We start from the raw sequence: 13,282 nt of genomic DNA, 5'->3' as shown, positions 1-13,282 counted from the left end.
GTTTACTATTCTGACCTGGAACTAGTTATTCGGCTAAAATTCAAATTCCTTACCTGTCAAATGAGAATACTAATAGCATCTGTTGTGAGGATTAAGTAAGATTATCTTTAAAATGCATCTTGTACTGTTCAGCTCATAATAACTATTTAGGTCATAGTAACTATTGAGAAAAGTTATTATTACTTTGCAATCTTCACCTTGTGCCTCCCAAACCCTGCAGTGCATTCTCATCACCTGGGGATCTTGAAAACGTGCAGATTGGGCTTCAGTAGCTCTGGTGTCACTGCCACTAGCTATCAAGACCTGCAGTCAGCCTTTCTCACGAGCACTCAGGTGATGCTGGTGCTTCTGCTCTGAGGACTGCATTTTGAGTAGCAAGGTTCCGGACCATTGCCCTTACTTGAATCAAAACAGGTTTTAAAATCTATGGCCTTTTTGCTAGTGGCATGTTACACTTTTGAGAGTGAATGAGTGATAAGAAATATTCATAAGGACCCAAAGGTGTTGAAAAGCCTGGGTTTTATGTGTGTGTGTTCTCACCTCACTAATACGGTGGAGTTATGTACTGTTTGAAGGAGACTGAGTACTAAATTCATTATTGCATTTCTTCACCTGGAAACGGTAAGAAAAGGATATCTTCATCATGCTCTTAGACTTAGTATGATGCACATTGTGACATTGGAATTATTCTTTCTTGGTCATATCCATCTGCTTGCATAGGACGAGACTGAAAATCTTTAGCAGGATTTATAAACGTCTTTGGAATGATGTAGCACAACAGTGTTTTACTGTGGGGAATGGGTATTGACTATCTGAAAGGGAAAAATGTTTGGCATTTTATACTATTTCCAGGCAGTGCAAACTGTCTAGCAAGTAGAATGTTCATAAATGAATCTAATGTAGCAAATTTATTCCTCATAATACTGTTTTTGAAACATCAAGCTTATTCTCAATGTGTGGCTCTAATGACAATTTCTTGGGAACGTAATAGAACTGCAATAATGACTAATTTAATGGAAAAGAGTCTAAAGCTGTATCTGATGGGAAATGATTTACTTTTTAAACTCTTTCTCTTTAAGGAATTAGCTTACCGAAAGGAGATGGTGAGAGCTGACCTAATTAACAAAAAAGTTGGAATCAGGTATGCTCTGAAAATTTCACTTAATTCAAGAACAAAGTACACGTATGACTAATTTTTTTTTGTGATCCTTCAGAGTTGGTTAAGGAATGATAAAACATCAGTTAAGATATCTGGTTTCTGATAGAACTCAAAAAGAAAGATACTATTTCAGCTAGTAGCATATGTTGAAATACAATGTAAACATTAAAAAAATAATCCAGTGAAGTTTATGGTTTATTCATTCCTTTTTCAGAGAAACTCCAGAAAATCTTGCCAAACTTCTGACCAGGATGTATTTAAAATCAGAAGTCATAGGTGATGGGAATCAGATTGAGATTGAAATCCCTCCAACCAGAGCTGACATTATCCATGCATGTGATATTGTAGAAGATGCAGCTATTGCTTATGGATATAACAACATTCAGATGACTCTCCCGAAAACTTACACCATAGCTAATCAAGTAAGATTGCACCCTTAAATAAACACTCCTTATTGTTAGAAACTGATTATTTAATGCCAGGAAGGCTTCGAGAAAACAGAACGTAGGAATCAAGCAGTATTTGGACATGCTCTGCAATGAGAGGCATTTGCTATGGAGAGGATACAAAACAGATGCCCAAATGATTAGAGTAAGTTGAAAACCTGTGATGACTAGTTCTTTGAAGAAAGACAGGTTTCGAGTTTGGAGCCCTTGTTGAATCTCTCAGAGATTCATTTTCTCAACTTGGGCCTGAAGGCAGAAGCTGTGTGTGGGAGAGATGGAAGTGGGGGTGGTTTGTACATCTGTGTAGGAGCAGAGGGGTGGCAGAGCAGTGGGGAGGGAGGAGGTAATATTGGTAGGGAAATAGTGGCATTAGCAGTACGTTCGTAAGGGTGAAAAGGTTTTTAATCTTTTAAACATTTTTATTTAAAACAGTTTTAATGACATGTTCTATATAAATCTCCCTTTTAAAAAACAAGAAATAATTGAGGTGAAATCAAGTGGATACTTTTTTTTTTCAGTTTCCTCTTAATAAGCTCACTGAACTTCTCAGACATGACATGGCAGCCGCTGGCTTCACTGAAGCGCTTACCTTTGCCCTGGTACGTCTTACATGCTTTTTCTGCCTAGCTGATTGTTTACTTAGACTCTCTGAATTATTTATTCTATGATTCTTTATAAGAATTTATAAAATCTAGACTGTTAGAACTTCCACATTCTGGAAGAATAACTTTGTTACTTGAGATTATACAATTCCTGGTAAAGTAATGTTGAAGCTTTTGTTTTTACAGCCACAAAAGAAAATGAAGGCCTAGAAAAAAATACCTTAAATGAGAGATGACAAAGTATTTTATAGTTTGATGTGAGTGTTGAGAGTTCACAATGTATTTCATAACCAAATTTATTAAGTTAGAATATTTGGTCTTAATTCGGTTATGGCTGTGCCCACTAGATGCCGCCCTGGGTAAAGGCTTGTGGACTGTTCCACATTAAATTAATTTCTTTGTCTTTGAACATGTTCACAAACATTTGCTTTGAGTTGAAAAGCTGACATAAAAGGCCTAAATCAGGAAATGACTTTTATTACAAAATCAGAAGGAAATTTCCCTCCCCCACCAGATTGACCATTTGAAAGAATAAAATGTGTATGCAATTTGTAGTTCCATTTTTCCCTCTTGCTGAGCATTTCTGCAGTGCCTACAATGTAGTTCTTGAGCATTCAAATATGTTTAATCTATGAGGGGAAAGGAAGCTACTTCTTTTTCTCCCCTGCAACTTAGCCCTAGCCCTGAAATTCTTAATCTTTTAGAGTATTTAAGGGACTCTACTTCTAGTTTGCTTAATATTTTGATTTTTCTGATTCAGGAGTCACTCATTCAACATTTGTTGAGCATTTATTATATGTCAGGTACTGCACCAATGAGGAAGCCTGAGGCTGAGAGAGGATAAGTACGTAGCACATTTTACACGGACAGCAGGAGAACTGCTGTGTTCCAGGCCACCATACCTGCATGATCTCATTATATCATGAGCAGGGTCCTGACCTTTGGCCTCCTAGAACAGTGCTTTTCCATGGTCTCATACCGTGTACACTAGGTCTGTAATGCCATGTCATTCATCTGTGTACATATATACACACATTTGTAGTTGTGAGCATCCAGGATTTCACGTAAAATGAAGTACCAAAAATAACATTGAAAAATATATTTTTATTTTTTAAAAGATATGAGTGTCATAGGAATACATCTTATTTTAAAGGACTCATACTTTAACTATGTAGATTAAACCATAACAGTTCTCTTCCCCACTTCGAATCCTCTTTTCCTCCCCAGAAACAACTGGTGTTAAAACTTGGGTATGCATTTTTCCCTGCCCTTTTATATTAGTGGTGCCAGTTTGAGAAAAGTTACTTATTACTTTATCCTTTTTATACTTATACTTTATACTTATTACAATATCCATTGCCAGTTTGATTTTGTGACCTTGGAGCCTCACGTGTCTTCGAAGGAGCACAGAGGCTGAGTCTTGACTAGTGGCTGCTCTGCAGGGAATGTTTACCCTGTGCCAAGGGCTTTGTGTACATGATTCCATTTCTTCTCAGTATACTCCTGTGAAATAGGCATTCCTGTCTTTCACAGCAGTTAATTTAAGTAACTTGTCCTATGCCATGGCTGTGGATCAGGGATTCCCGCCCATCCCTGTCTGCATCCAAGGCCTGTGACTGAATTGTCACACCAGGGATGTTAGAAACAGTCTGTTCAGCTGTCCAAAGTCACTTTAATACATTCATTGTTTATCACTGGGGGGAAGAGAAAGGAGTGAGCTCCTAGAGGGTTTCAGATTTGTACTAAATTTTCCTGTAGGAGTTTCAACATTAAAGATGTTTATAAAGATGTTTATAGGCAAGCCTAAGCATCGCTGAGCAAAGATGGTCTATGTTGTTAAATCCAGTTTTGCACAAGAGTAACAGCCATTTTTTTTTTCTGAAACCTAGTCCCTGACTTTCCAAGTGTAAATAATTCACATTTCATCATATTGATTTTTGCTATATCTGCATAGTAGTTGTAATATTTTCTTTTAAATTGGCTCACTTTTAAGTTGGCGTATGTACTTCAGCCTTGTTATAGGAATAATATCTGTAAAAACTGTAAGGTTCATTTACTTGTTGTATTTTTCTAACACATTAAAATAAATACATAAATATTAACATTAAAAAAAGTTCCTGGCAGGCATGGTGGCTCATGCCTGTAATCCCAGCACTTTGGGAGGCCGAGGCGGGCGGATCACTGGAGGCTACAAGTTCGAGACCAGTCTGGCCAACATGGCAAAACCCCATCTCTACTAAAAATACAAAAATCAGTCGGGTGTGGTGGTGCACGCCTGTAATCCCAGCTACTCGGGAGGCTGAGACAGGAGAATTGCTTGAACCTGGGAGGTGGAGGTTGCAGCAAGCCGAGATTCCACCACTGAACTCCAGTGTGGGCGACAGGGTGAGACTCTGTCTCAAACAAAAAAAAAGTTTCTTACTGTGTACTAACTACTGCCACTTAAGGGTAGCTTAATTTAAATTGCCTCTTGTCACTATCCCTTATTATCCATTGCCATGATAAAATACAAGGTCACTCAGGTACACAGCTGCATGCCATGTGTCTGTGGAGTGTTTTTCTTTTACACAGAGAGGACTAGTTTCATTTGAGAATAGATTGCTTCATGTCAGTTGCATTTCCTAATTAATCAATCACATTATACCTAAGTCTTGCTGTAAAACTTCTTTACGCTGTGGGGAAAACGCTTATCCCCAGTGTGCGTGCCACCATTCTCCACCTCAGCAGCTGTCGCAGATCAAGGAGCTGTTTTCTGCTATGCCTGGATGTGGCTTCAGGATCTTTCTCAAGAAAGCGTGGCAAGAATCACTAGAACTGACATTGACATGAAATGAATTCTTTTTACCATTTCAGTTGATGTGTACCATTTTGTTTTAATAAGTGAAATACAGGCCAACTAGCCTTTGAAAACTAGTTGTAGAACAGTATAATGGACCATATTGCCTAACATTGGACAATAGTACAATAATCTGATGGTATGTCAGTTTTTGTGTTACGTTTTAAATGCTTTTTCAAAAAGGTGGCATTAATACACATGATAATAATTTATCCTTGGTAATGATTTGTCAGTTATCATTGTTGATATTTTTTGAGCGCTTACTCTGTGCCAGGCACCATACTTGCATTATCTCATTATATCATTTATTATTAGACTTGATGTATCTAATCGTCAGTGAGTTTTTAATTTCATAACTTCTGCCTACAATGCTGGTTTCTGAGGGTGGCAAGCATCTTTCTCTTCGATTGGTGGGTACTCAGCAGTTTATTTGTTATGAGTTTCAGGCATGTGCACAGAAGTTAAGTGATACAGTAAAAGAATACTGGGCAGAGTTCCAGTCACTTGAATTCTGTTGTCAGTCCTACTGTTCTGCCACAAGTCAGTATGGATTTAGCAAGGGTTACAATGGTAGTCAAAATGGAAAGTCATGAAATACCAAGGAGGGAGAGAAAGTTTCTTACTAGAGTCATTAGGAATATTATTATGGAAGAGAGGTCATTTAAGTCAGCCTTAGGGAATGGTAGCAAGTGGGGCTGGGAGGGCATTTCAGGTAAGGTAGGGAAACATAAGGTTTAGGGAATGGCTAGGGCATCATGGGAGATTAGATTGGAAAGGTAAATGGGAAACTAGCTTAGGAAGGGCCCGAGTACAGTTTATACCATCTCCATGTGAAAAATTTACTTTAGCTCTGTATGATGGCTAGGACTCATTGTGAAAGAAGTATTAATGTTAAATTCCATCTGCTATGGGCCTGAGATTGATGTGTGTTTATGGTTAGCTTATTCTTTTTTGTTTATTATTATTATTATTATTACATTTACTTCAGCTCGCACCAGGCCTATTCTTAACTTGCTGATATGTGTAGAGAATATAAATTGCTCTTAGAAGTTGACTTACAGCATTACTTTTTATTTTAAACTTAATTGCTTTTCCATATTAATCTGTTTTGTATGTACTTCACAGTGCTCCCAAGAAGATATTGCTGATAAACTTGGTGTGGATATCTCTGCAACAAAGGCAGTCCACATAAGTAATCCTAAAACAGCTGAATTTCAGGTAAGAATTTTAAGTAGGTGAGAATTCATGTAAAAACCGAGAGGCAGTACATGAGTTAGGAAAAATCTCTTCAGTTATTATACCTGAGATGGTGAAATCTTAGAGCTTTTTAATAATATCTTCTTGGGTAAGTTTATAGTTGGTTATTATGTGCTTTGCTGCCAAAAATTCTTAATACTTTTAAAAATAGTATTTTCTTGATTAATTTCATACTGGGTTCTTACTTGCTTTGTATTATCTAGCCCAATCTGTCTTGTCTGAACTTTCCATTTCATAATTGATTTTTTAGTACTATTTTCAGATTTCATCTGTTTTGTTTTGTTTTTTTAATTTTTATTTTTTGGGACAGAGTCTTGCTCTGTTGCTCAGGCTGGAGTGCAGTGGCACGATCTCGGCTCACTGCAACCTCTGCCTCCCGGGTTCAAGCGATTCTCCTGCCTCAGCCTCCCAAGTAGTTGGGATTACAGGTGCGTGCCACGATGCTTGGCTAATTTTTGTATTTTTAGTAGAGACGGGGTTTCACCATGTTGGCGAGGCTGATCCTGAACTCCTGACCTCAAGTGATCTGCAAAGTGACCTCAGCCTCCCAAAGTGCTGGGATTACAGGCATGAGCCCCTGCACCTAGCCAGATTTCATCTCTTTTCCATTCATTTGTAATAAATGAATCAGAAACTGTCCCCAGTTCCTTCGTAAGTCATTCACTTTGAAATTGCCCGTTATATCAGTTCTTGACTGTGCTGCTTATGTCTTTTATTGTAATTGTCTAAGTTTATTGGCAGTTTCATTTAGAGATTAGGAATATTTAAATGAGAATGATACTACTTTAATATTGAGTATTAAGTGATTTGTGTTATAGATTAGGATATTAACTATAAAGGGAGGGCATTTTAAGATTATAACATCTTTGCTTGTAAATAACTTTAAATAGTTCTCTTTTATACTAATAAGCTCTTGTTCTATTTCTCTTGCATATGCAAGTCTGTATGTTTTTTAACCTAGATTTTAGAGAAAATCATGTCTTCTTCTAGAATCAAGGGGAATCTTAGAACTGGAAGGTTATATTTTAAAGAAGGTTAATGCTATTATAAATAATGTCTGAATTCTGATTTGAAATAGTTTCTTTGGATTTTGGTTTTTACTTCTATAAAAATAAGGGACTGGGTTAGTTCTAAAAAGAATTCTAAAAGTTCTAAAAGTGTTTAAAACTAAATTTAAAAATTCTAAAGTTTATCTATAGAACCACGTACTAATGTTGTAGATTAGAGCTAGACTAATTAAAGAACTAACTGGTAATATGTATCAAGTATATGAATTCTTTATCTATACTTAGGGTCAGAACTTTGAAGAATCCTTATACTAATTTTGGAAGGACTGTAGTAATGAATTGTTATATTTTATTTTCTGAGGTCTAGTTTCCTATTGCTTTTAAAGTTTGCCCATGGTGTTCTTTTTAATAAGAGGTATTCAAATTCATTTGCATAGAATGATTTTTCAGTAAATCTTAATGGATTTTTGTTTATTCCAAATGGACCTTTTTCTCCCAGTTTTACTTATCTAGCTTGATTACTTTTTAAAAAACCTTTATTTTATTTTTATTTATGTTTTGAGACAGAGCTTCGCTCTCTTGCCCAGGCTAAAGTGCGGTGTCCTGATCTTGGCTCACTGCAACCTCCGCCTCCTGGGTTCAAGCAATTCTTGTGCCCCAGCCTCCTGAGTAGCTGGGATTACAGGCGTGTGCTACCATACCTTGCTAATTTTTGTACTTTAATAGAGATGGGGTTTTACCATGTTGGCGAGGCTGATCTCGAACTCCCGGCCTCAAGTGATCCACCCACCATGGCCTCCCAAAATGCTGGGATGACAAGTGTGAGCCACCTCGCTTGGCCTTTTGTCAACTTTTATATTAGATTCAGTTAGTACATGTGTAGGTCTGTTACAAAGGTATATTGCATGTTGTTGAGGTTTGGAGTGTGATTGAACCTGTCACCCAGTAGTAAGCATAGTACCCAATAGGTAGTTTTTCAGCCCTTGCGCCCCAACTGCCTCTTCACCTTGTATTCCCCTAGTGAAGCTTGATAGATTTCTTAAGATGTGGTGACTGTTATGTTCTTCAGGATTTACATCCTGTCTTATCTATTTTATATAAGTGGGAGGAAAATAATCAGAAATGCATTAAATGTCACTATAAATAGCTGTGGCCTTAGCACACTTAAGAATCAATCTTTCTGCATAAAGTACCTTAAAGATCAAAGAGAGTACCTGTCTTTTGACCTAACAGATTCTATATTTTACCTTGCTTTACCAACAGGTGAGTCCTACCATCACTAATTTGGCTAAGAGGTTTATATTTATGGTTAAGTTAAATGTAAAGTTCTTCATGGGCCTATAACTCAGTTTCTTGTCTAAATCCATTCTTTCTCCTGCATAATTCTTAACTTTGGGCTCTTTTCTGATAGTAAATTTGTTAGAGAATGGGCAAGATAAAAATGTAACTTGGCTAAAATATGTAAAATTTTATTATAGTGACAATAAACTTACAGAATATTACCACACCCCTTCCAAATTAACAATAATATTCCTTAATCACCTCACATATTCAGTCATTGTTTTAGTTTTCCCAATTGTCAATTTTTTTTTTTTTTTTTTTTTTTTTTTTGAGATGGAGTCTCACTCTGTTGCCAGGCTGGAGTGCAGTGCTGCAATCTTGGCTCACTGCAACCTCCGCCTTCTGGGTTCAAGCAATTCTCCTGCATCAGCCTCCCAAGTAGGTGGGACTACAGGCACGCGCCACCACGCCCAGCTAATTTTTGTATTTTTGGTAGAGATGGGGTTTCACCATGTTGGCCAGGATGGTCTCGGTCTCCTGACCTTGTGATCCGCCCATCCTGGCCTCTCATCAATTTTTTTTTTAACAATTTGAGTTGGGATTCAAATGTGGTTCATACATTGACATTGATTTATATCCTTTTCATGTCTCTGTTAATCTAAAAGTTGCACCTCTCATCCTTCCGTCTTTCCTTTCCTTTCAGTTTATTGAAGAAACTGAGTCATTTGTCCTATAGAATTCTTACATTTAGGATTTTGCTGAATATGTTCCAATGGGCCCCTAAATTTCCAGTAAATTGGTAGTTGGATATAGAAGCTTGATCAGATTCAGGTTTAATTTTTTGTATTTCTGTAGGTTTTTAAATATGCAAATAAGGCATATCTATAAAATACACTGATAAAATTAAGAAAAGTTTTCTATAACAGTAGTTTATTGTATTTCAATGAGTTAAATTTCCTTTTAACTTTTAACATTGTAGTTTTGTTTTTGTGAATGGTTTGGGCACTCGCCCTCCAATGGGGAAAATGAATAATATTTAAGAAGCACCAAGTTGAAGGGTAGTAGCAGCTTATTGGTATAGTGAGTGTGATGGGAAAGACGTTCTCTTTTTCATTCAAAACACAATCTAGCAATTCCATTTAGGGTCTCATGGTTACTTATGCAGGATCTAAGAGTGTCTGTGTTTTAGCTTGGGTGTTCAGGGCAAACTTCTGTAGGAGAGAACATTTGAGCAGACACTTGAAGGAAGGAAGGAAGCCACATGTGAACCTAGAGGAAGAATGTATGAGCAGAGTAAGCATGGAGGTCCCAGGATGGAAATCTTCTTGCTGACTAGTATGGCCTCCAGTGTGGCTGGAGTGCAGTAAGCCTGTGGGAGCAGCAGGGGTTGAGGGTAAAGAGGGAGTCAGGGCACATCACATAGGGCCCCAGGTAGGCCATGGATTTTATTCAAAATTTAATGGAAACCTCTTGGAGATTTTTGACCAGGGGAGTTGCATGATCTGATTTCTGTCTTAAAGGACCACTCCGTATGGAGAATAGGCCACAAGGTGGCAGGAGTGGAAGCATAGAAGCCAGCTTAAGAATGTTATGCAGTAGCTTGGGGAAAAGATAATAGTGCTTGGGGTCTGACTGCAGAGCCCAGACTCTCACAATAATGTCACACCACTGCTTATAAAACCCTTCTGGTAACATGTGTTGGAAGCTATATATTCTGCATAATTTACAGGGAGAAATTTATTTTACAGACAAAGCAGGAAATTTTTGCTTTTTTTTAATGTACCAGGGTATGTATTTCTTAGGAATAGGAAGAATGAAATGACTGTACATACTTTCACATTCGCTTTAGTTAATAAAAAGTTTAGAACTGTAGTTACAGCCTACACATAGCAGCTGTATATATTTTTTAGCGCTTACATATTTGTATTCTGTTTTCCAAATTGTGATATTTTAATTGCATTTACATTTTTCCTGGTCCTAATTCTGATTAATTCATATTTAATTTATTTATGGTTTTATTTATTTATTTGTTTAGAGACAGGTTCTCTTGTTGCCTAGGCTGGAGAGCAGTGGTATGATTATAGCTTATTGTAACCTTGAACTCCTGGGCTCAGGCAGTTCTCCACCTCAGCCTCCCGAGTAGCTGAAACTAAAGGCATGTATCCATACCTAGCTAATTTTTAAATTTGTGGAGGTGGTGTTTTGCTATGTTGCCCATGCTGGTCTTGAACTACCAGCCTCAAGTGTTCCTCCTACCTCGGCCTCCCAAAGCTTTGGGATTACAGGCATGAGCCACTGAGCCTGACCTATATTTAATCTATTTAAACATTTGTATTTCTTGTAGTCTATTTCAATTACTTTGTGAAATGAGGCAGGATATGAAAACTTGCATACATGCATTTGAAATCTTGAAAGCAAACTTTAGTTTTTAAAATGATAATCAATTAGCTGGGTGCAGTGGTATGTACCTGTAGTTCCAGCTACTTGGGAGGCTGAGGCATGAGATCACTAGAGCTATTTGAGGCATTTGAGGCTGCAGTGTGCTATGATTGTGCCCATTGCACTCCATCCTGTGCAAAAGAGTGAGACTGTGTCTCCAAAAAAAGAAAAAATGAAATAATGAATGATAATGAATAAAATAGCCAGGCCTTAGATATGAGCAAATATATTTAGGTTGTATTTGTTTCTTATTTATTTTTTAATCAAATTTATGATTTTTCATTTTGTAAATTTGGAAGCCAGAATGTTTTCAGTTCTTTTCAGTTCAATTTCAGTGTCCTGCAATTGAAAATTGAAAGTGACTTGGATATTTTAGGGTAATGCATTTTCCAGAGGTGTCTTCCTATGAAGCCATAGTCTTTCTGCCATAGCCTTTGTCTTTAACCAAGTATGTTTGTTTGGGTCCTATTTGGTCAGTGCAATTTCATGTCTTTTCCTGTAGGTGGCACGCACTACCCTTCTTCCTGGCCTCCTGAAGACCATAGCAGCAAATCGTAAGATGCCCCTTCCGCTGAAACTGTTTGAAATCTCCGACATTGTAATAAAAGATTCTAATACAGGTAAGAATAAGTCACCTTTGATTTGATTTGTGTATTTAAAACATTTTTTTCATTATGAAAACCTTAACTATACATAAAAGCAGAAAAAATAGTATAATTAGCCCCATGTACCCAGCACCCATCTTCAACAGTTACCAACACATGGACAGGCTTCTTTCATCTATACCACTACCAACTTCCCATATTATTTTAATATGAGTCATAGACATTGTATCATTTCATCAGCAAACACTTTAGTATGTATTTTTTTTTTTTTTTTGGAGACAGAGTTTCACTCTTCACCCAGGCTGGAGTGCAGTGGCCTGATATCAGCTCACTGCAACCTCTGCCTCCTGGGTTCAAGTGATTCTTGTGCCTCAGCCTCCTAAGTAGCAGGGATTAAAGGCGTGTGCCACCACACCCGGCTAATTTTTGTGTTTTTAGTAGAGATGGTGTTTCACCATGTTGGCCAGGCTGGTCTCGAACTTCTGACCTCAGGTGATCCACCCGCCTCGGCCTCCCAAAGTGCTGGGATTACAGGTGTGAGCCACCGGCACCCAACTACTTTAGTATGTATTTCTAAAAGATAAGCGCTACCACTTCAGTTTTGTTTTATAAATTTAATTTTTGTGATTAATTTATTTGAATCAGAATTTAAGGTCCAGCTATTTGGTTGCTATGTCTCTGATTTCTTTTAATGGAAAGCATTTTTCAACAAAGAATTTAATAATTAAGAAGATTACTGTTAAAACCTCAACTTGACAAGCACTGTGGAACATTTTCTTATATGGCGTTGATTTATATGCATATTGTCTTAACATACTTGATATCATGTCATTCTAGTTTAGCAGTGACTGTCCACCATTACCATTGTACCAGTGACTGCGAATGTGTTTTACCAGTTTTTGTTACTTTTGAGTAAGCCCTGGACTTGTTAGTACAGTGGGTTGCTTGGTCCAACACTGGAATGTGGTGGTTGGTGATTATTTAATGAATATGTATTTAGTAAGTACCTCCACTTGATTGCCAAGGAATTCAGTCTTGTTCAAACTCCACATCTCCAGTCTCTGATACAAATCTGACTGTTCGAAGCTGAATGTGCATTGGTCCCTTGGTGAGCAATACCTTAAGTGACTCAATTGCTGTGTTTCCTTGGTTTCTGGATTTAACAGATCAATTCCTAGCAGTGTTTATGCAGCGATGCTTACTCTAGACTCTGCAGAATTCAGAGTGTGTTCTTTTGAATCAGTTGACAAAAGCAGAGACCTTATTCTCAATTTCTCCTGAAGAGGATAAACATATTCTTAACTTTCCAAAGTAGTCACAACTATTGACTGTAAATCGACCTATCTTAGGAATTACAGAGGTATGACCAGAGCTAGTACTATCCACAGCAAACTCTCCAGCCAAGGCTGGATTCCATCTGTTCCCCAATATTGTCCCATTTAACGGATTGGAAAATTAAGACAGAAAGTGGTAATTTGGCCAGGGCTGCATAAAATATTGAACTTGGAGCTGGAGCCATAGTATAGATCTCAGTCACACATCCTTAGAAAATGAAAGTTCATGTTTAATATCACTATGTAGAATTTTCTTTAGGTGGTAAATTTACTATAATAGAAATCAGAAAACATGTTTAGTGCCAGCTGCAAATAG

At 37.4% G+C, this 13,282-nt stretch overlaps 1 protein-coding gene across 3 annotated transcripts in view; it reads left to right on the top strand.

Moving 5' to 3' along the window:
• Positions 1-13,282, top strand: part of FARSB (phenylalanyl-tRNA synthetase subunit beta) — a 246,874-nt gene that overhangs the window by 192,561 nt on the left and 41,031 nt on the right. For all 3 annotated transcript variants that reach the window (XM_055290774.2, XM_063645731.1, XM_063645732.1), the window contains 5 exons: positions 1,080-1,141; positions 1,374-1,581; positions 2,124-2,204; positions 6,169-6,261; positions 11,530-11,647. In XM_055290774.2, coding sequence (XP_055146749.1) covers positions 1,080-1,141; positions 1,374-1,581; positions 2,124-2,204; positions 6,169-6,261; positions 11,530-11,647 — 562 coding nt within the window. The remainder of the gene's footprint in view (positions 1-1,079; positions 1,142-1,373; positions 1,582-2,123; positions 2,205-6,168; positions 6,262-11,529; positions 11,648-13,282) is intronic.

This window comes from Symphalangus syndactylus, chromosome 8 (assembly GCF_028878055.3).
Source record: "Symphalangus syndactylus isolate Jambi chromosome 8, NHGRI_mSymSyn1-v2.1_pri, whole genome shotgun sequence".
Taxonomy (NCBI): Eukaryota; Metazoa; Chordata; class Mammalia; order Primates; family Hylobatidae; genus Symphalangus; species Symphalangus syndactylus.
This window is presented reverse-complemented; position numbering and strand designations above follow the sequence as displayed.